The 22,642-nt window shown below is 49.1% G+C and overlaps 1 protein-coding gene across 1 annotated transcript in view; it reads right to left on the bottom strand.

The window, feature by feature from the left end:
• The window catches only part of SPACA6 (sperm acrosome associated 6), a 247,875-nt gene extending 226,206 nt beyond the window's left edge, over window positions 1–21,669 (bottom strand). Inside the window, exon 1 of the mRNA XM_078653885.1 lies at window positions 21,259–21,669. Within this exon, the coding sequence (XP_078510011.1) occupies window positions 21,259–21,669 (411 nt within the window). The remainder of the gene's footprint in view (window positions 1–21,258) is intronic.
• Window positions 21,670–22,642: the final 973 nt, after the last annotated feature.

Genomic DNA, 22,642 nt, shown 5'->3' with positions numbered 1-22,642 from the left:
CAACCTGAGTGGATAAGCCCTGGGTTGGAATGGCGTTCTAGGTGTACCCCTCGCCGGAGGAGGAGGAACCCTAGGAGAAGAGGTAAGGGGAGGAGAGCCTTCCCTGAGACTCCTGGTCCGCCTGAGGTTGTAGGCCCTAGGCTGGAGAACCAGTGGCAGTCTAGTCCTGTCTTGCAGACAGGAAGAGTGGAAAATGGCCGCTATGTGCCAGGGGTTACTACCCCCCGCTCTGCGAATTGGCAAGGACCAGTGGCACCTGGGTGGCCCAGGGCCTGGTCCTGGCCGCGGACAACTTGGGAGTACCAGTGGGGTAGCCCAGTTGGTCCAGACAGTGTGTTGAGAAGGAATCCCATGGGTTCACTGTGGCGTAGAACAGGAGGGTGTCCCTGCAGTTGCGGGCCCGCGTCCGTGTTCTATCGCCCCAAGCAGGGAAGTCCATCACGGTGGTGATTGGTCTCCCCTGCGTTTTGGCTGGAAGGGGGTTATGTTGTACTTTGGCCCTTAGGGCAGGTTCACCCCTAGACTTTTTGCGTGAAATGGTGACCTGGCAATGGTGATTTTTGGGATTCTGCGCACTTTCACTGTGTCCCAGTGGAAAGTGCGTGCGCACTCTGAGTGCATGTGCTGAGCTAGGCCTGCCCGCCCATAGGAATGCATGGGGAATGTATGTGTCCCTGGTAGTTCCTGATGCGTGGGGTGTACAGGCTTGAGTCTGGTATGTGTGAACTCGTGAGAGTGAATGCTGCGAGATGGTGTATGCAGCATGTATGTGTGTAGTAGGGAAGCGCCATTTCTAGACATGGCTGTACGTGTGCTGTGAGGGTGCTGGCGTGTGATTAGCTGGAGCTGGCTGGCATGCCAGGCTCCAGGAAGTCTGGATGGGTCTGCCCGGTGGTGAGTGGGAGATCTGCATGAGTAATGTGTGGGAGGAGTGTACCTGTGTCCTGGATGGGCTGGGTTTTCCCCACACAATGCTGGCTCCGCCCCCCTGTGGTGTGTCTAATGACCCAAGCCCTGCCAGTGAATAGAGAGGGTGGTTGAGGTAAACAGAGTACTCAAGAACCAGCTGCGACTGGTTCCGCCCCCACTCTGCACCCTTGAACAAAGGGAAATACTGTATAAAAATGGGGCTGTGTCCCCACTGAAGTTGTTCTCTTCCAGGATCCTGAGGGGGCTGTTGCTGCTGTCGCTGGGCCAGAGGACCACCACTTGGACTGTCTCCCTGCCTGGAGACCCAGTGAGCTGGCTCTGGGCCCAGCCTTGCCCCCTGCCTGCCCTGAAGGACTTTGCTGGAACTCTGCCCTGCTGAGGGCATCTGGGAGCGCTGTGTGCTGTGCTTGTGCTCCCAGAACCTGGGAGCGCTTTTGGACTTTCCCTGGAGCCTGGAAGCGCTTTATTTGTCTTTAGCGCTTGAGAGCGCTTTATTTTAGGTCCTAGCGCAGGGAGCGCTTTAAATTGCCTTTTAGCGCTGAGGAGCGCTTTGCCTGCCTAGCGAGTGCCCACCTCGCTTATTTGGGTTAATTTGCCCCCTGGCAGGTGCCCACCCTGCCAGGGACCTTGCCGTTAATTGCGGGCTTTTACGCGAGGGAGCCCACCCCTCGGTATCTTAATTCCCCGCCTGCCTGTCTCAAACGGGCCGCCGCGCTGCCCGCGACGACCCGGAAGTTCTAGGGTGCGCCGGCCAATCAGAGCGCGGCCCCGACCCACGAACCGGAAGTCCCGCCCTGCTGCTGCAGAGCGAGAGAGAGAGCGAGAGAGACGGCGCCTGTTCTTCCCCTCCGGGGCACCCAAGAGCGTGGGAGAGCCCCAGAGAGAGGGGGAGAAGTCGGGAAGGGAGCCCCCTAGGAGCGGGAGCTCCCGTGAAGAGCCGCCACAACGTCTGAGCCTCCCCACAACCAAGCCCGGTGAGTACAAACGGGCTCCGGGGGCCATTGAGAGTCTGAGTCCCCGAGGGGGGGACTCCCACCAAAGGCGCCCCACGTGTTCACGGGTCCCCCCTGAGGGACCCCCCCGCCCCAGAGAGGCGGCACCTGTTACTAAGAGCCCTAGTGAAGGGCTCGTGGGGGCCTTACCAGTTGTTGAGCCTGTCGAGGCTCCAGCATTCCGGGGCATTCTTTTAGAGTCCACGAGGGACTCCAACGTACCGGGCATTGTGTGTTGAGCCCTGAGAGGCTCAGAGGGGTGCATTTTGATTTCGTGAGTACCCACATCAGGAGTTAAGAGCCCAGAGAGGCTCAGGCGCCACCATTGTTCTAGAGCCCTGAGAGAGGTTCAAAGGTGCCACATTCATGTTTAAGAGCCCAGCGAGGCTCAAGGGGCACACCTTCATTACAGAGCCCAGAGAGGCTCACAGCCCCCATTGTTGTTGCAGAGCCTAGAGAGGCTCCCACGTTGGCCCCATCCATTGCCACACAGCTGCCCAGCACTTCGTGGGCAGCTGCCACGTTTAGGCCCTGACATTGGGACACAGGGACTGCCACAGGTGGTGGCTAATGTGAGTTTTGCGCTATGCTGTTCTATGCACCTCTGAATGTATTGTTTATGCGTCATGTGCCTTTACACCTCTGAATGAATGTCATGCATTGCATCATGTGTATGTTTTTACACCCCTACAGGTATTGTGATACATAGGTGGTTGTTTTCTCCCTAGTACAGGTGGTGCTAGTGAGGTCCTGTTACCAGTGATTACTGGTTGTGTGCTATTTTGTGCTATATTCTATGTACTAAGTGCTATTTCTGAAAGTGCTATTTCTGATTCCTGACAGTGGTCCAGGTGGCCCTGTCTTGTAGATATCCCCTGTAAATTCTGCCCGTGCCTCTGGTACATTGTAAAGTGTGTGTTTTATCTAATGTGTTTTAGTGTAATACAAAGGCTATTTTTTATATAACCTTGTGTGGAGTTTCCTTTGTGGTGGGCCTTTGGTTGTTGTTGCTGGGGTGCGTGCGCAAATACTTAGCCTACATCGCCTCCAAGTTTAGCCTTGCTGCTCGCGCCACGTTACCTAGAGGGTGAGTAGGGGTTATCTTGGCGTGTAACTCCCTTGCCCTGACTTGGGAGTGGTGGTCTCTGACTGACTTTGGCGAAAGCCCTGGCCAGCCGGGGATCCCATTTCCAACAGATGGTCAATGCTAATGCTCTAAACTATTCCTCGTTCATTGGTTCTATGCTTTCTAGTTTACTAGTTGCTTGATCTGTTATTTTATCTGTGGTAGCCAACTCTCGTGTAGTCTGATCTCTCTTGGATGGGTCTATGTTTATATCAGCTCAATCTTATTATCAAAAAAGGTAGATCAGTCACCACACAGTTTTCGTGAATGTTTTATTGTTTGTTTGATGCATTTCGTATTCGCTCATTTTCTAACTATATTGAATATCTTTCCTGGCCTTCTTGTTGCTTCTGTAATTGTTTTGGTATAGAAGCTTTCTTTATACGTTTTACTTTGTTTTTATAGTTGTCAAATGCATTCTTTAGTTGTAGCTTGTTGCTTTCAAAATAGATCTTCCGCCATTGTCTCTCGACAGTGTGCCTGCACGATCTGGCCAATCATTCCTAAGGCCCCGCCTTGATCCAACACTCTAATATCTACTAGATATGGCCCAGGGCTGGATACTTGGGAATCCCCTAACGGCTAGAAAATGGGAAGAAATACATGAGGCAGTGCGGACGACTAGTTCCAATGTGTGATTCAAGCCACTACAATATAAAGTTATACATCAGGCATACCTTACCTCGCAGACCTTGCATGCTATATCCACCAGCCGAAGAGACTGCTGAGTGAGCTGTGGGGCCCTGACAGCAAATTCATACATATGGTGTGGCCATGCACCTCTCTTTCCCCTTTCTGGCAGGCAATTGTGCACAATCTGAATAGGGCCTCAGGAAGGGCAGTGTCACTGGAGATCCTCAGGTGTTACTTGGCCTGCTCCTTTCTCCTGCAAAAAATATTTGAGTAGAACATTTGTCCTCCATGGCCTGGTCTTAGCAAAGCGCTGTATTGCAATAGGATGGTTTCAACCATTACCCCATACCTATATGGCAGGGTTGAAGGATGTTTCTGAGTGGACTGTTGCGGAGGAAGTATGCATGATACTCACATGCAAGGATTATAAGCTTCTAGGCGACTGAAGAGCTCCATTGGCCAAGCTGCCCAATTTGAAGTACCCCAAGAATCTAGAGGCCTCTGTGGATGGTCTAGCATGATGGACTGCATCCACCCTAACATTGTTGAAATAAAAACTGTTCATACCGTAAACTGAGAAAGCTTACACCACGGATGCCCCCAAACCATAATGCTTACCTTTCTGTGTGCCAAGGAGTTTCAGGGGAACCATGGCCATAGGACCAGAACCCAGAGTATCATGCTGAGCAGAAAGACTAGGACCGGGGGGTAGGAGGAACAGGATGAGGAATATCAGAAAGTCCAGAGCACCAGAGACAAGAAGCCTAAGGGGCATGGACCTGAATGTCCAGGAGGACCAGGACCAAAATGATGAGGCACAGCAGGAACCAGAGAAAGGGAACCAGGACCAAGAAGGCCCAGACCATTACATGTAGTACCAGAAGGAAAACGAGGACAAGGCACAGGGCCAGGAGGACCAGGATGATCCAAACAAGGAAGAAAAGGGCTAACAGAGCAAAGTCTAAAATGACCAGGACAGGAGAGACCAGGTGGACCGGGAGGATCTACAGGACTAGGAAGTGCTCTACTGGGAATCAGATGAGCATGGTTAGAAGGGTCAGGATGACCAGGTCATGGGGAGGAGAATCAGGAAGGAAGAGCTAGGAGAAGGGAGCCTGGAAGGAGCAGGAGAACCAGAACCAAGTGAATTAGGCATACAAATACCCAAACAGGGAGGACTGGAAACAAAAGGGTCAAGTCTAGTGGGGATAAAACCAAGAAAAGAGCACAAACTGTGAGGACCAGGAATAGGAAAAACAATGCTAGGCAAACCAATCAACACCAGCAGTACAAGAACTAACAGCACCATGGCAAGGAGGACCGGTGAGACCACAAACAAGGGAAAAAGAGATCAAGTCACAGATGCCTAGGAGTATCGGATTCTGACATACCAGGGCAAAGAAGAACAGGGTTAATGGTGTAAAAAGAGAAGGAGGTGTAAAAAGAGAAGGAGGGCCAGGATGACCTAGCCGGGTGACCAAGAATAGGGACACCTGACCATGGTGGATCAAGGATAAGTGGACAAGCAAGTGTAGAATCAGGATGACAAAGAGCCGAGGATCAGGGGCAATAGTTTCATGAGAAGTTGAAGGAGGACAAAGAGAACTTGAGCAGGAGGACTAGGCTGTTTAAGACTAGGGACCCAGTTGGGCTCAGAAGATCAGGCCACAACCAGGCGAAACGGTACCTGAAGTGGAGTAGGAGGACCAGGAAATTAGATATCAGGACCAGACCTGCGAGGATCAGGAGGACTAGGACAACCAGAATCACATGAACCAATGGGACAAGACCATAGCCAAAATTTTTAAGCCCAGCCCCAGAGGACCTAATAAGGAGGAACAGGACCAGTAGTCGCAGTAACAGGTGGACCACAATTACAGGGACTGGAGTAAGACGAATCAGCATGAGTCAAACCAGGAAGGCTAGGAGTTTCAGATCTGGAGAACTAGGACAAAAAGTTTAGGTAGAAAATGACCTAGCAGGATCAGGGTGAGGACTAATTGTACCAGGGTCAGGAGTTCTAGGACGGGCTAATAAAAGGAAGGGCCAGGAAGATGAGGGTCAGTACAGAGTAGAACCAGGAGTACCTGATTCAAGAAACCAGTATCAGGGTGGCCAGAACAAATTGGACCAGCGCCAGGATTAGGATTAGGAGGACCAAAACAACCCAAAAGAGGAAGACTTGGACAGAACCAAGAGGAGGACCAACGCCTAAAGGCACAGAAGGACCTGGAGGAGAAGGAAGAACACCGGGAGCAGGAGGACACCTATGACTCTACGCCACATGGATTAAGACATCCTTTCTATGAATGGCTCGAAATACTACTTCTTATGCTGCCAACCCCCAGAAAACTCCATTTTTTTAGTTCACATATAGAACTTTGCTGAAAAAAGAGACTTTTGCAAAGGGAATAAAAAGTCAGCACTGTTACACTTTGACCTCTGCGTGATAGGAGATGCTATCTGATACTTGAGTAGTCTGAGGGAGGAGCTGGTTTCTAAGGGACTGAAATTTATCAGAGGTTTCTAGAGGTGAAAATGAGTGTTGTCTGTGAATGGTGGCAGAAAGGGTTTGAGAAACTCAGATGGCTGCAGCCCGGAAAAATGGTTAATGGCAAACATAGGGGCCAAAGGGCAATGGCAAACAGGAGCTCAGGATCAGAGAAAGGGTCAGATGAACAGATGATGGGGTGATGGAGGCTCCAAATAGATAACCTCAATGACCTAAAGAGAGGTTGTGGGTAACAAAGGGCTCTGGTTGCCAGGTGCAATAGTACTGGGAATAAAGGCCAGTAGTAAAAGCTTCAGCACTGATCTAGTGGTCTGTGAAATTCTAAGGGCTAGATGAACAGTGTTGGAAATACACATGGGGTAGTAGTTGTAGGAAAGTATTATCTGCTTCTTATGGTTACCCCTACTTTCTGCTGATGTCACACTGTTTTTGGCCTAGTCTGACTGGGGTCCTGCTATCCAGGACATCAGTATATCTGCTTTCTAAATTAAATTGATTTGCATGTACTTTATGTACACTCCAGCTTGGATTCTGGAGTGTCCCTAGTATATGGTACACCATGTACCCAGGGCATAGGTACCCCAGAGGCCTCCCATGGGCTGAAGCATGCATTATGCCACCCCTGAGGGGCCATTAAAATTGACACGACAAGTCTGCTACAGTAGAATGTGTAAGCTGGTGCTTGCACCACTTACTTAAGATATAGGTTCACTATATCTATCGAAATCACTACACTTAAATACCTATCAGTCACCCCTATGGCAGGCCTTAACAATCCTGAAGGCAAGGTGCTGGGTTTTATGTGAGAGGTTGCCCCTGCATGAGCACAGCCCCTCTGCAGCCTTCGGAGACCATTCTCCGGGGTTGTCTGTGATGCAGCCAGATATATATGTGTAAGTGCATTAAAACATTGTGGTAAATGATAACTTTAAAACCGCTGCTTAGAAACATGTGTTTGGTCAAACACATTGGAATCATACCTCCACACCAGTAACTAGAGGTATGGCTGTCCAAGAGGGACATCCGTGGGTCACCGGTCTACCCGGTACCAGCTTTCTCGACCTGGGCAGCACAAAATGGACGCAGCCAGTCACAGACATGATTCTGCTCTCCTGCTGCTTAGCCAAGCTCGAGCAGAGGAAGGCATGACAATGGGCATTCTGTCCAAACGCATCTGACCAGTTTGATTCTCCCAAGCTCCTGAGGACTCCAAAGATTTCAGCAACACAGGAGGTGGGTTCCCGAAAGTCCCTGAGGTCGATCTGCCCTCTCAGCAATTCTGAGACCAGTATCCCTCGTGGGGACCATGCAACCTGAACCCCTGTGTACCGGGTACATTTGCAGTTGCATATGCTTGTTGACAATTCCTGAGCTCGTGCATTGGACTCCTTGTAGTCCAGACCCCGAGCAGTATTTGCACTGAAGATTTACGGCCTCCATTCCTCGAGGGTCCTGTGGGCTGGTTCTATGTAAACTTGCTTGAGGTCTCCTTGTGACCTTGTGATCCCTTGTCCGTTGGCCTGTGGGGCCAGATGTGCCCTGACTCTCCATTGCTTGGAGAGTCCCCTGGACCTTGCTGGTCCACACTGTAACCTGTTTTCTATAACCGCGTGGGTTGCATTTGCCAAGGCTTGTTGGTACTCCAGACGGACATCCACCCCTCAGCTCTCGACATCCTTTGTGGGACAGCTCACCTTTAGACTCTGGTCGTCCTCGACATCTCCTGATCCCCGTAGATGCAGAGTGAAGCAACCCTTCTTCCGGCCTGAAGCACTCAACATCGTTGGGCATTCGACTACCGAGCCCCTGGTAACCTGAAGTGACCTACACTCGATCCCCTCAGCTTTCAGGTTCATCTCACCTCGAATCCAGGCTTGGATTCCACCAGGCATTCTTCGTGCTCCAGGCAGCAGGACTTCTTTGAAGCTCTACAATGAAGACGACAAAGGTTTCCGACACCACTTGACCCCTATGCACCAGCTCCTCTGGGATAGGTAACACAGGTACTTCGGTACTCACTGGTGGGTTTACCTTAGAACCTCCTAAGTTCCAAATGGTTTGCTCGTAGTCCTCTTAGAAGTGGCCTAACTTGTAATTTTCCAACTGCGACTTTCCCATAGAGTTGTACGGAGCACGCGTCTGAGTTTCCTCCCTGCACCTGTCCTCCGTGGGCTCCCTGTGTCACTCCTCTGGGTGGTTCCTTGGAATCCCAGGGATTCTACATGCTCTAGGCACTGTGTCTAGTTAAGTCGTTGTTGTTATACCATTTTTAGGTCTTGCCTACGCAGCGCGCATGTGCTGCTCTAGGAGTGACCTTTAGAAATCTTGTCAGCTCTTTTCAAGCACTCGTGCTTGTGGCGGCATCCACCTTGTGGGAGCGAGCAGCAGCGCGTAGAGGCCATATGTCTCCAATCAGCATGGCCGCGCGCGCGCGCGCTTGCTCTCGCAAGGTGGGTGCCGACACATGCACGAGTGGTTGAAAAGAGCTGACCGATTCCAAAAGGTCACTCGTGCTTCTGTTAGCATCTATTACCATGCCTACAAGTGATGACATGCATGTCTCACCCCCTTCATGCCCATTTAGAAGAGCTGCTGTTTCTCGGCGAAGAGTGGAACTAAAGCGTTAAACAATGTGTCCAGTATCTCACAGTGTGTGGGGCACCATGCTGGGATTAGAGCTCAAGTTTCCCAATTCATCTGTCAAACAGTCCCTATCCGTCATCTGCTTCCAGTGCCTACAGCCAGCCAGGAAAAGCACCTAGTGAACCTTAGTCATTTCCTACTAGGCTCAGCAAAGAAAAAGGCTCCGAACACCTCCCACCTCTCTTATACCTGCACTACTCACCGATAATCTACTATGTGTCTGCAAACTGCTCTTAACTTGAGGAAGCTGGTTTCATCCTAATGGAAAGAAGTCCCATATACCACAATACAAACTCTTATACAGCCAAAAATAAACCTATTTTTCTCTCTAATTCACCATATTCAAGTGCCGCACAAAGCGTTAACTGGTTAATGCCCTCCGAGAAAGTATTAAGTGATCACCTTCACATTAGGACCCCTCCACTCCAAGTGGAAGAAGAGGACGCATAATATGGGGAAGGGCAATTAACAGTGGTTAACACCCCACAGAATGTGAGCAATGAGGCCATTAATGCCCGCTCCTACTCTCACCCAAGCACAGTTGTAGAAACAGGGAATCTGTCTCATTCTGCTCGATACCCGACCTATATACTTTCATAGAACATAAAATCGCAGGCAAACAAGAGTAGTGAGCGCCATCACCCCGACTGTTCTGACCAATCACAGCATTCGGTTCAGCGGCCGTGCCGAGGGATGTTGCTACCTAAATTAATGCTTCTCAATCAATCAACCAATCATGGCATTTGTAAAGTGCACTACATACCCGTGAGGGTCTCAAGGCACTAGGTGGGGGGAAGCTGCTACTGCTCGAAGAGCCAGGTCTAAAGAAGTCTCCTAAAGGTCAGAAGGTCTTTGGTCTGACATAGGTGGATGGGGAGGGTGTTCCATGTCTTGGCGGCAAGGTGGGAGAAAGATCTGCCGCTGGTGGTCACTCTTTGGATGCGGGGGTCGATGGCGAGGACACGGTCTGAGGAGCGGAGCTAGCGGGTGGGGGTGTAGAGGCTGAGTCGGCTGTTAAAGTATACTGGTCCGGTGTTGTGAAGTGCCTTGTGTGCATGAGTGATGAGTTTGAAGGTTATCCTCTTGCTGACAGGGAGCCAGTGCAGGTATCTCAGGTGCGGTGTAATGTGGCGGGGGATGTCGAGGATCAGGCGTGCGGAGGCATTCTGGATGCGTTGGAGCCGTTTCAGGAGTTTGGCTGGGGCTCCTGTGTAGAGTGGGTTTCCGTAGTCCAGTCTACTGCTGACGAGGGCCTGGGTGACCGTCCTTCTTGTTTCGGTGGGGATCCACTTGAAGATCCTGCGAAGCATGCGGAGGGTGTTGAAGCAGGACAAGGAGACGGCGTTGACCTGCTTCGACATGGAGAGGGTGGAATCGAGGAGGACCCCTAGGTTGCCTACGTGGTCGGTGGCTGTTGGGGGTGATCCTAGTGCAGTTGGCCACCAGGAGTCGTCCCAGGCCGAGGTGGTGGATCCAAAGATGAGGACCTAAGTCTTGTCCAAGTTCAGCTTCAGTCGGCTGTTCCACATCTAGTAGGCGATGGCCTTCATTCCTTCGTGGAGGTTGGTTTTGGCGGTGTGTGGGTATTTGGTGAGGGAGTGGATCAGCTGGGTGTTGTCGGCATAGGAGATGATGTTGAGGTCATGCCATCCTGCAACATGGGCGAGCGGTGCCCTGTAGACGTGGCATCAACTTTTAAATAAAGAAACACTAAGTCATCTGAGTGTGCTGATTATCATTACTAATAAACAAAGTAGAATCCACTCAGAGGGTAGCAGTGGTCCCTACAGTGATGGGGAACACACAGTGTTGTTTAAATGCCCCTCACACACCAACAGGCCCCTTGGTGTCATGCTTCATCATCGGGGCCTTCGCATCCCTCTACGGGATGCGGCGTGCTACGACTAACGGCTACGCAGGAGCACTGAGTAGTGAACTATGTGAGGGTGTGTGTGTATTAAAGGGAAGAATGTGAGTGAGGTGAGGTGAAAAAAGTGAGTAAAAAATACCTGGCACGTAGGAAAGCAATTATTTATTATGTCCTCGGCTGGTATTATTAAAAGGTGCAGAGTCAGGTTGATAATATACGTACTAAGGTATATCAACCATTAAAGTGTCAACATGTTTCGGAGCGTGAAGCTCCTTCTTCAGGACGAGGATATGCACTTGATCCTCACCTTACTCACATGAAATGTGAAAGTGTTTATAACAAAAATAAATGTGTAATGTACCTAACAATGTTTATGAATAGGTATGTTCGTTGTGCCCAATTGGCGTTTGAAAAAACCTGTGGAAAAAAGACATAATAAATATACTAGTCGGATGTCCAGGAACATAGTAAACATAATAGTCGGATGTCCAGGAACTGAGGAAGAAATTCCTTTCCTAATCAGATAAGGGTAAGTAACAGAACACAAATGGGGTTCTGGGACCCTGTGAAAAAAGACATTAGAGAAGGACATACAAGACATAAACACACAGACATACATCTTAAATGTAGTCTCCCAAGTGTGGATAAAGGGAGAGAGAGAGTGGTAAAATGAAGGCTTACTTATTTTCAAAAGTCAGATAGCCTCATGAGCCTATGCGTGGTATTGGGGGTATCCTCCCTCGCTGCCCAGTAAACAACCTAAAAGATAGTAATAGGTGGGTTATAGGTGGTGGATAGGAGAGACCAGCAAAACAGTATAGGAGGAAGAAGATGACAGCACCTGGATGCCAGTAGAGAGTGAGGACCCCATAGATAGGGAGTCCCTTGCTGGGTCCAGTGTAGGATTAGTCAAAGTTAGGATTAACGAGCACAAAAGCAATATTAGATGTAAGAAGTCAACAACAAAAATGTCAACCCACCTATTACTATCTTTTAGGTTGTTTACTGGGCAGCGAGGGAGGATACCCCCAATACCACGCATAGGCTCATGAGGCTATCTGACTTTTGAAAATAAGTAAGCCTTCATTTTACCACTCTCTCTCTCCCTTTATCCACACTTGGGAGGCTACATTTAAGATGTATGTCTGTGTGTTTATGTCTTGTATGTCCTTCTCTAATGTCTTTTTTCACAGGGTCCCAGAACCCCATTTGTGTTCTGTTACTTACCCTTATCTGATTAGGAAAGGAATTTCTTCCTCAGTTCCTGGACATCCGACTATTATGTTTACTATGTTCCTGGACATCCGACTAGTATATTTATTATGTCTTTTTTCCACAGGTTTTTTCAAACGCCAATTGGGCGCAACGAACATACCTATTCATAAACATTGTTAGGTACATTACACATTTATTTTTGTTTTAAACACTTTCACATTTCATGTGAGTAAGGTGAGGATCAAGTGCATATCCTCGTCCTGAAGAAGGAGCTTCACGCTCCGAAACATGTTGACACTTTAATGGTTGATATACCCTAGTACGTATATTATCAACCTGACTCTGCACCTTTTGATAATACCAGCCGAGGACATAATAAATAATTGCTTTCCTACGTGCCAGGTATTTTTTACTCACTTTTTTCACCTCACCTCACTCACATTCTTCCCTTTAATACACACACACCCTCACATAGTTCACTACTCAGTGCTCCTGCGTAGCCGTTAGTCGTAGCACCCCGCATCCCGTAGAGGGATGCGAAGGCCCCGATGATGAAGCATGACACCAAGGGGCCTGTTGGTGTGTGAGGGGCATTTAAACAACACTGTGTGTTCCCCATCACTTTAGGGACCACTGCTACCCTCTGAGTGGATTCTACTTTGTTTATTCATAATGCCAAGGGAGACTGAATCCACTTCTCTCTCTCCCCTTTTGTTATATTTATGATTATCATTACTAACCAGCTCAGTGGTCCTCCTTTCATCATCCTGTAATTATAGACACTCTGAATCTACTCAGAGTGCTAAGGAGAACTGCTACTCAACTCACTGGTGCTAAGTTTAGCAACAGGTAAATAAAAAATGCTGAGTTGATTCAGCATGCTGATGATTGTTATTAGCCAGCTCAATGGTTCTCATTTCATCAACCTGTAAATGAAGATTGAGCTGGTTCAGTGTGCCAATGTGCTTTAAAACCCTGCTCAATGGTCCCCATTTCACCAACTTGTAAATGAAGATTGAACCGGTTCGGCATCCTGATTAGCTTTAAAACCCGGCTCAATGTTCCTCATTTCATCAACTTGTAAATTAAGATTGAGCCGGTTCAGTGTGCTGATGGGCGTTACTAGCTAAATGAATGGCTCTCATTTCCAGAGTTTTCAGCATTGGAATAGGGGAGCTAGACTGGAGCCCCGGCTTCGGCTCAAGATCCCATGATTCAGGGCAAATTATTTAATCTCATTGTGCCCAAAAACATGTATGGAATCTGGTTCTCATGTAGAGCGCAGTAAAGCCATTGAGCATAGTTTGAGCTACATAAAACTGAAGAAAAAAACATAATAATAAAAAGCAAATGGAGAGTCACAAAGTAAAAGAGAGAACTTTGCACTTTCCAACTGCAAATTCCACTTCCAACCTTGGAAAACTAGTCGGGGGATGGGGGGCTAGGGGGAGGGTGCATTTTTAGCAGCAGTAAGGCCAGAGGGAGCTGGGGTTCTCTCAAGGTTGGGACTGTGGTTGGCCACAGCTCCGTGGGTGTTCCCACACTTTTGCAATGAGTTCACACACCCCCATTGATAGTCTATAATTTCAGGAAACATCTAGAAACTAATGTTTCACTTCCATAGGAAAACCCACCGACTTATTTCTCCTCAGTACATACTGTACGTATCCACATGAACATCTCCAAGAAGCATCTACCTGTTTAATGCTACAATTCAGTATTAGTCAGTTTTGTTTGCTTTTGGTTGCGATTTGTAACTTACTATTCTCTGTAAAGTAACCGCAATGCCTCATATCAAACTCTTGTCAGTGCAGATAATCTGCGAGAATAAGTAAAAGGAAGTCAAAATGAGCCAGGAAATATAGCGGTTAATTTCGAAAGTGTGCTTTTAAGCTTCTGCAGCTCCCTCCAAAGATGCAGGAATTATTGGTAAATCTGTGACGCAAAGAATTCATCTTTTTTTTCTGAAACAGGCTGTGGATAAATTATAAATAATTTTACAGCGGTCAGAGATGCCTGCATCCTGAGCATATCAAATACCCAGAAGACAAATAAAAACACAAGCATTTACAATGCAATGGTCTTGGCATTGTTAAAGTTAGAGCTATTGGCATTGCTCATGACATTATTTTTATTTATGTTTTGGTTTTTAAAACATATAAATAAATGGCATTGTCATTTACAATGCCAATAGCTTGATCACTCACAAATGAGAGACCTATTGCATTTGCACCCACACAGAGCCACACACACAGAGCCACCCACACAGTCATTCACATAGAGCCACCCACACACACAGAGCCACCCTCACACAGACAGAGCCACCCACACACACAGAGCCACACAGAGCCCCACACACACAGAGGCCCACCCACACACACAGAGCCCCACACGCACACACACAGAGCCCCACACACACACAGAGCCCCCCATACACACAGTGCCCCCCCACACACACAGAGCCCCCCCCCACACACACACAGAGCCCCCCCACACACACAGAGCCCCACACACACACAGAGCCCCACACACACACAGAGCCCCCCCACACACACAGAGCCCCACATACACAGAGCCCCACACACAGAGCCCCCCCCACACACACACACACACACACACACAGCGCCCCCCCCACACACACACAGAGAGCCACACACACACACACACACAGACACACACACACACACACACAGAGTCAAACACAGGGAACAGAGTCCAGAAAAAACTATCACAACAAGGGATCAGAGTCCAGAAAAAACGATCACAATGAGGGAACAAAGTCCAGAAAAAACGATCACAACGAAGGGCGGGCAGGAGGGCAAAGTGCATGGACGAAGGGGGGCGGGAGGGCAAAGCGCACAGACGAAGGGCGGGCGGGAGGGCAAAGCACACAGAAGAAGAGCGGGAGGGAGGGCAAAGCACATGGAAGAAGGGCGGCAGGAGGGCAAAGCACACGGAAGAAGGGCGGGTGGGAGGGCAAAGCACACGGAAGAAGGACGGGCAGGAGGGCAAAGCACACGGAATAAGGGCGGGCGGGAGGGCAAAGCACACGGAAGAAGGGCGGGCGGGAGGGCAAAGCACACGGAAGAAGGGCGGGCGGGAGGGCAAAGCACACGGAAGAAGGGCGGGCAGGAGGGCAGAGCGCACTGAAGAAGGGCTGGCAGGAGGGCAAAGCACACGGAAGAAGGGCGGGCGGGAGGGCAAAGCACACAGAAGAAGGGCGGGCGGGAGGGCAAAGCACATGGAAGAAGGGTGGGCGGGAGGGCAAAGCACAGGGAAGAAGGGCGGGCGGGAGGGCAGAGCACAGGGAAGAAGGGCGGGCGGGAGGGCAAAGCACACGGAAGAAGGGCAGGTGGGAGGGCAAAGCACACAGAAGAACAGCGGGCGGGAGGGCAAAGCACACGGAAGAACAGCCGGCAAGAGGGCAAATCGCACGGACGAAGGGTAGGCAGGAGGGCATAGGGCACAGACAACGGGCGGGCGGGACAGTATAGGGCACGGACGAAAGGCAGGCGGGAAGACATAGGGCACATACAAAGGGCGGGCGGGAGAGCAAAGCTCCCGGGCTTAGGGCAGAGCGCACGGAAGAAGGGCGGTGGGAGAGCAGAGCGCACAGAAGAAGAAGGGCAACGGGAGGGCAAATCACACGGAAGAAGGGCAGGAGGAAGAGCAAAGTGCACAGATGACAGGTAGGAGGGAGGGTAAAGTGCATTGATGAATGGCGGGAGGGAGGGCAAAGCGCACGGACGAAGGGCGAGCGGGAGGGAAAAGCACACGGAAGAAGGGCCGGGCTGGAGGGCAAAGCACACGGAAGAAGGGCGGGAGGGCAAAGCACACGGAAGAAGGGCAGGCGGGTTCAAGCCCCCATACTAAGAAACATAAAATCTCGCCAGCAAGACTGCGCAAGCGCAGCCTTCGCTAGGCCGAGACCTAACAAGGGAACATAATTGCAATTATATCATTAAAGGGCCTTGTACCACTTCTTTCAGAGGCACTTTCATGCACGGAGCAGTATATGAATTACCCAGTACTGCTTTCTCTGACTTAAGAAACAATCATTAGCATAGCCAATAGGTCTCACTTTTGGGACCTTAGAAGTATTTAGTTATGCACCACAATATCCTTGGTGCAACAACATCAACTGTTTCAAGGCTAAACACTTATAAGGTCCCACAGGTGAGACCTATTGGCTATGCCAATGCTTCTTTTTAGTAAATCCTTCGGTCTCCCCCTGGAGTCCGCTGTGTATTTTGCTATTTACGTATGTTCTATTGATTCAATATTGTGTGCTTTGTGCCCTAATCTCATATAGAGACTACTAGAGAGTGTTATATTAATAAATACATATTTGTATATAAACACTGTGTAGTTCTCCTTTCATTTAGTCATTTAGGAGGTGATATTCTGGTAAAACAAGCTGCTTTACATTCCTTCAAGATTAAGCCTGAAGGCTGCTCTCCATAGCTACCACTAGGATAGCTTTTAATAAGGGTATATTTGACCTCATACATCATAAGGGTCGTGTGGTCTGGTACAAGGGGCCCACTTTAATTAGTGGACTGCATATGCCAACCCACCTTCGCACATTGGTGTGCAGCGGTTGGGATTCAAGCTTGCAATTGTTTTACCCGATAAATCTAATTGAATGATTAACTGAAAACCACTAAGTAATAGGTACATATAATACAATCAAGATTAAAATAAAGTAAGTTCTACTGAACTTGGAGTTGGGCAAGCCAAGGGTCTAGCACACCCTTTCTCCAACTCAAGGGAGTTTAGTCTCCACTAGGTTAGGTAGGTGCTTACATCAAATAACACTAGTATAACTTCTAGAGGAAAAGCGAGTGGCTCTCTGCCAACTAGATACAATGGCATTGCATTTCCAGAATTAAGAGCCTTCTGTGCATCTAGGAAGCTAGGGACAGGCAGAACAGTTAACACCCAACATCTTATTGAGATTTTGCTCTTAGATGACCTTAGAAATACCTCTGGGTCTGATGAGGTAGACAGAGTGGGTGGGGCAGGGAATGAGGAAAGGGCAGGAAGTGAAACCTTCTTTGACCGAGAATCAAACCCTGACCAGGAGAATCAAGAGGATTCTAACCTGGACAATCAAGATCTTCCTTCAGGTGGGGGGGCAGTGGCCCTCCCTTTACTCCACCAGGAAGAGTACAGAGTTTACCGAAGAGATCCCGAACTCCCTGTAAGGAGTCTAATCACTCAGGAACTTCTGTAGGGACTTCCATATCAAACAAGAGTAAATCCTCTTATGATAAGCAGTACCAATGTCTGGAGCTTGAGAGAGTAAAGCTCAGGCTGATGAAAGAGCAGTTGGCCCTAGACAGTGAATCCCTAGAGCTCCAAAGAGTGAAAAGAAGATTGGGACTAGAGTCCCATGGTGGCAGCAACAGTGTCCCTAGAACTAGAGAATGATCCCATGATCAAAGGAACCTGAATAAGATAGTCCCTCCCTATCAGAGTGGGGATGACATCCACAAATGGATAAATGCACTAGAGAGGGCCTGTATGGGACAGAGGGCCCCTCAGGAGCAGTGGGCAGCTATCTTGTGGCTCTCTTTTCCTGACAAAGGTAGAGATAATCTCCTCACTGTTAGAGAAGAGGATGCTAACAATTACTCAGTCTTGAAGAGTGCTGTCATTGATGGGTTTTGCTTAACCATTGAACAGTACAGGATTAAGTTCAGAGACACCCAGAAGGCAACGACACATTGGATAAAAGATGGCAGTTGTCCAAGGGCCAAGGAATCTACTCCAGCCACCACTGCCGCTAAGGCAATTGTTCCCCTATCTCAGTTCCAAGTGGTGGTGTACAGAAGAAGGGTATAGTAGGGTTAACCTTGGGATCTGAGATGGGTTCTGGCCTAGTCAGAATTCAAACTCAGGCTGTTTTGGTCTTGTGATGGATGCATGGATATTGCTCCTTATTTGTCAGTCCCAGTAATCTGGGCAAGTACAGACAACAGCGTTTGATCGATGGTAAGGAGGCCATGGCATACAGGGATACAGGTGCAAGTGTCACAATGGTGACAAAAGATCTTGTGGACCCTGAACAGAGCATACTTGGTGAGAAGTACCAAGTGTCCAATGCAAGCAATGTCAGGACAGACGATTCCTTGCCAGTTGTGAATTTCACCTGAGGAGGGGTAACAGGCCTTATGAAATGTGTGGTTACTTCAGACCTCCCCGTAGAATGCTTATTGGGCAATGATTTGTAAACTTCAGCTTGGGCTGAAGTGGAACTCAGGACCTATGCAGAAATGTTGGACATCCCTGCAGATGTGTTTGCCATGACTATGTTACAGGCACAAATGTCTTCCTCTAAACAGGCCCTGGATCCTAAAAAGATGGACCAGGTGCCTTCCAAGAGAAGGAGCAGAAGGGGTAAGGCAGTGTCTCCCCCCCCTGCCTCAGAGTGAAGATCAGTCTCTTCAGGGAGATGATCTCAATCCCTGTGCAAGAACTGTCTCAGAGGAATGTGAACCTGACCAGGTTGAGTTCTTGGGGAGAGGGGGCCCTTCCGGGGCAGATCTTATCAAGGAGCAGCTGAGCTGCCCCTCTCTTGAACCCCTCAGACAGCAAGCAGCTGCCAAGGCTGCTGGGAGTGCCAGTGGAGCCCACAGGATCTTCTGGGAGGATGACGTCTGTATTCAGAGGGTAAAGACCCCAAGCCTTCTGCTACCAAGAGGTTGGTTATACCTCTGAAGTTTAGAGGCTTCCTACTAACACTTGCACATGACATCCCATTAGCAGGAAACTTGGGCCAAAGTAAGACCTGGGACAGGCTTGTCCCTCATTTTCCCTGGCCTCGCATGTCAGAAGACACAAAGGAGTTTTGTCGCTCCTGTATCACTTGCGAAGCCAGTGGTATGGCAGGTGGTACTACAAAGGCCCCCCTGATACCACTACCTGTGGTAGGGGTTCCCTTAGAGAGGGTTTGGATTGACATTGTTGGTCACAACTCCATCTGTGCACAGATTTACACTAGTGGCGGTGGACCATGCCACTATGTAGCCAGAGGCAGTTCCCCTTAAGACCACCACAGCTCCTGCTGTGGCTAGAGCTCTTCTGGGAGTATTTTCCAGAGTGGCTTTCCCTAAGGAGGTAGTATCAGACAGAGATGCAAACATTATGTTTGGTTATTTGACTGCTATGTGAAAGGAGTGTGGAGTGAATTACAAATTCACCACACCCTATCACCCACAATGCAATGGGTTAGTTGCGAGATTCAACAAAAACCTCAAGGGCATGATAGAAGGTCTCACTGAAAAGCCTAGGCACAGATGGGGGTTGGTTACAGCACTTTTGAACTTCTGTTTGGACATCTAGTTAGGGGTCCGTTATGTTTGGTTAAGGAGGGATGGGAGTTAGCTCTCAACCCACCTAAACAAGACATAGTGGACTATGTACTTGGTCTCTGCTCCCAGATGGCTGAGTATATGACAAAGGCATCCAAAAACCTTGAGGCTAGCCAGGAATTGCAAAAGGCCTGGCATGACCAAAAGACTGTTTTGACTGTATACCATCCAGGACAGAAGGTATGGGTGTTGGAGCCTGTGGACCCAGCAGCTCTCCAAGACAATTGGAGTTGACCCCATACCATTCTTGAGCAAAAGGGAGAGGTTACCTAACTGGTGGACCTTGGTACTTCCAGGAGCCCCCACAGGGTGCACCATGTGAACAGGCTCAAGCCATATGTGGACAGGGCAGACATGCACCTGTTCATGGCTACTGATGAGGGACAGGAAGAAGAGAGTGATCCACTCCCTGATCTCCTCTCACAGAACCCTGATGATGGTTCGGTTGATGAAGTAGCCTTGGCATGGCAGGCAGCCTCACTTAACAGCAACAGACTGATTGTAGGAAAGTCCTCAATTAGTACAGAAACATGTTTTCACTGACTCCAAGTCAGACAACCTGGTGTACATATCAGGTGGACACAGGTGACAGTCTTCCTGTTAAAAATATGATTTACAGGCAACCTGTTCATGTCAGGGACTGTATCAGGACTGACGTCTAGAAGATGTTGGAACTGGGAGTAATTATTATTATTATGCTGTTTTATTATTATTATGCTGTTTTATTACGCGCTCAATTACTACCGGAGTATCCTGGCGCGAAGATGAGAGAGAAGAAACAGAATAAAAACAAAACTATAAGACAAAGGCAGCTAAAAGGCCAACTTGAACAAATGTGTTTTCAACGCTTTTTTAAATGAACCGAAGTTCAAGGTAGCGCGCAGGAATAATGGAAGATCATTCCAGGCCGCGGCGGCCTTCACCGCCACTGATTGCCCTCCCAGCGGGGAACGCCAGAAACGTGGGACCTGCAGCAAATGTTGAGCAGCAGAGCGCAAAGGTCTGTTAGGAGAGTAACGACTAAATCGTTTCATCAAATATGCAGGACCTTGTCCATTTATGGCCTGATGAGCCAATGTAAGAATTTTAAAAATAATCCGTTGTGGGACTGGCAACCAGTGCAAACTCTGCAAGTGGTTCTTTACACTCACCCAGCTGGGGATATTACCTAGAAGTCTGGCGGTCGCATTTTGAATTACTTGGAGACGCCTCACCAGGTAAGCCGGGGAGCCACTCAGCAAGGCGTTGGCATAGTCAAGACGCGAGAGAATTAAAGCTCTCGCTACTGACTCTCTTGCTGAGGAAGGAAGATAAGGAAAAAACTTCCGGAGCGCTTTAAGAGTCCCAAAGCAGCCCCCCGTCAGTTTCTTACTGTGCGCCTCGAACCGGAGGTCTTCTCCGAACCAGACCCCCAAGTTCTTAGCGAGGACATTGACTGAACAGGGCATCGGGAAGCCAACTGGCCAAAGTAATTCTCTAAAACTAGGGGGAAAATGACCATACAGCAAAATTTCCGTCTTGTCCTCATTGCACTTCAATTGTGAAGAAGCTAACCAATGGAAAACCGAGGCTAGACAGGACTGAATCCTCCCTGTATCCAAGACATCGCAGGGCCACATAAATAACAGCTGCGTGTCATCCGCATAGGCAATAATTTTGGCCCCCAGTTGTTCGGCCAGCTTTATCAGGGGGGTCAGATAAACATTAAAAAGCAAAGGGCTCAGTGTGGAGCCCTGAGGGACCCCCATCGAAAGAGGCTTAGCCATAGATGAAAAAGGGGGAAGCCAGACCTGCTGGGATCTGGACGAGAGAAAAGAGCTCAGCCAGTCCAAAGCTAAGCCTGTGACACCGATATCAGCCAGCCGAGCGAGAAGGCGCTGGTGTGGCACCGTGTCAAACGCGGCAGAGAGGTCCAATAAAATTAGAGCCGCTCTGCCGCCACGGTCCAGACACTCTCTAACCGCTTCAGAGATCTCCACCAATGCTGACTCCGTGCTGTGAGCAGCACGGAACCCCGATTGTGCCGGGTGGAGAGCCCCTGACGATTCAACAAACTCGTTCAGCTGCCGGAATGCCATTTTTTCACCAATTTTAGCCATAGCCGGGAGCAGTGAAATTGGCCGATAATTGGCCAACAAAGCAGGATCAGCACCCGCCTTTTTAAGCAAAGGCAGCAGCTTAGCCTGTTTCCAATCTGCAGGCACTATGGCCAACTTGAATGAGAGGCCAATGATATGCACAACTTCCTGCACCACCACTTCAGCTATACCGGCAAGCACTCGCGCCGGACAGGGGTCAGTTGGAGACCTTGATTTCAGAGATTTAATCACGGCCAGAGTGTCAGCTGCTGAAGGAGGCACAAACTCCACCATCCTGAAAAAGGATGAACCTGAGGAGAGAGGGGAGAGGTCAGTAATTGAGCCCTCAGATAGCCCTTGGGCTAGTCCAGTAGTCTTGGTACCAAAACCTCACACCCAGAGTGGTAAGAGAGAGATGAGGTACTAAATGCAGTCTCTAGGACTGATGCTCATCCTATTCCAAGGGCAGATGAACTAATTGATACTTTGGCCTCAACCAAGTTCTTAAGTACATTTGACCTGACAGCTGGTTACTGGCAAATCAGACTAGCTGAGGAAGCAAAACCAAAAACAGCATTTGAAACCCCTAGGCGGCACTACCAATTTGTGGTGATGCCTTTTGGCTTGAAGAATGCACCTGCCATATTTCAAAGGCTGGTGAATAAAGTTCTCACAGGCCTGGAAGCCTATAGTGCAGCTTATCTAGATGATATTTCTGTCTTTAGCTCCACCACACTATCAAGGCCACTACGTGGCAGATAGAGCAGAATAATGTTGTGTACCTAGGCCACCTTGTGGGTGGAGGACAGGTTCCCTATATGAGAATTAACGACGTTGGTGACAGATTGATTCCCAATGCGTACCGCAGGCAAACCATGATAACAGCCGTTCAAGAGGGCATAGCCTCGGCACATGCCGGCATTATAGCGACTGTCTCTATCTTACAGCAGCGTTACTGGTGGCGCAGATTTACAAACAGACACGTGATTATGTCCTTACTTGTGACATTTGCCGGAAGATCAAACCTTCAAATGCAGCCCGTCCGCCACAGACACAGTTGTACATATCTAATAAACCAATTGGGTGTGGTTATTTGGATCACTACGGTCCTTTTTCCTCGGATACTGCGTATAAGTACATCTTAGTTGCAGTGGATTCGTGCACACACTTTATTTGGCTCTGGCCACAATGAAGTGCTGATCCCCGAACTGTCATAGGGGATTTGCGTGTCTTTGTGGGAATTTTTGCATGAGTCACCCTTCATAGG

This window comes from Lissotriton helveticus, chromosome 7 (genome assembly GCF_964261635.1).
Source record: "Lissotriton helveticus chromosome 7, aLisHel1.1, whole genome shotgun sequence".
Lineage (NCBI taxonomy): Eukaryota > Metazoa > Chordata > Amphibia > Caudata > Salamandridae > Lissotriton > Lissotriton helveticus.
Note: the sequence above shows the minus strand (reverse complement) of the source record. Positions and strands in the feature narration are given on the sequence as shown.